The sequence below is a fragment of the Lipotes vexillifer genome, unplaced genomic scaffold, assembly GCF_000442215.2.
Source record: "Lipotes vexillifer unplaced genomic scaffold, Lipotes_vexillifer_v1.1 scaffold164, whole genome shotgun sequence".
Taxonomy (NCBI): domain Eukaryota; kingdom Metazoa; phylum Chordata; class Mammalia; order Artiodactyla; family Lipotidae; genus Lipotes; species Lipotes vexillifer.
The window spans coordinates 727,178-727,893 of record NW_006789313.1 but is presented as its reverse complement, the minus strand read 5'-3'; the positions used below and the strand labels follow the sequence as shown (position 1 = coordinate 727,893).

The following is a 716-nucleotide window of genomic DNA, read 5'->3' as shown; positions in this document are numbered from 1 at the left end:
ATGATCACGGTTACACGTGGGCCCTGCTGCCTTGTCGATGCGCCAGGACTTCCTGGCTTCTGGCAACAGGGAAGGCATGACCGCCAAGAGCATTCCACGTTAATCCCAGGTGGGTCCTGCCCCGGGACCTGCCAGTACGATTTAGGCGGCACCTCTGCCTGTGGCCGTTACTTCCTGGTTGGCTTGCCCTTAAGTGACATGGCGGCATGTTGCCTTCGGCCGTGCCTTCTGCGGCTGCTCAGAAAGCCAAGGAAGGGCAGTCGGTCTACAGCCCGCCTCCCGCCGCGGAGCTGCAGGCTGAAGCCCAGGCTTGTGCAGCCAGGGGTGCAGGAGGGAGGGTAGGGGCAAGCCCAGAAAGTCGGGAACACAGCGCTGTGCCGCATTGTGCCCACCCCTCGTCTCCCGACACGAAGGCTGCTCAAGCCCAGGGTGTTTTTTTCCTTTTCACTGCCACCTCCCAGTCCCTGGCCCAACATGATACTGACTAAAGCCCAATACGACGAGATAGCCCAGTGCCTAGTGTCTGTGCCGCCTACCAGGCAGAGCCTGAGGAAGCTGAAGCAGAGGTTCCCCAGGTAAGTGCCCATCTCCCCCCTCAAAGAGACCTTTGCCTGCAGTATCTGTGCCTGGCAGCCCAGCCAGCGCTTAGAAACCACGTGTCACACATGACTGGGGAGGAACATGAGTGTCAGGTGTTAAGAGAGCAGGGATGGTGA

At 60.1% G+C, this 716-nt stretch overlaps 1 protein-coding gene across 1 annotated transcript in view; it reads left to right on the top strand.

Annotated features, from left to right (window-relative positions):
- The first annotated feature begins 240 nt into the window (after positions 1-240).
- The window catches only part of CDIN1 (CDAN1 interacting nuclease 1), a 217,189-nt gene continuing 216,713 nt past the window's right edge, over positions 241-716 (top strand). The window contains exon 1 of the mRNA XM_007462504.1: positions 241-575. Coding sequence (XP_007462566.1) covers positions 475-575 — 101 coding nt within the window. The 5' untranslated portion in view covers positions 241-474. The remainder of the gene's footprint in view (positions 576-716) is intronic.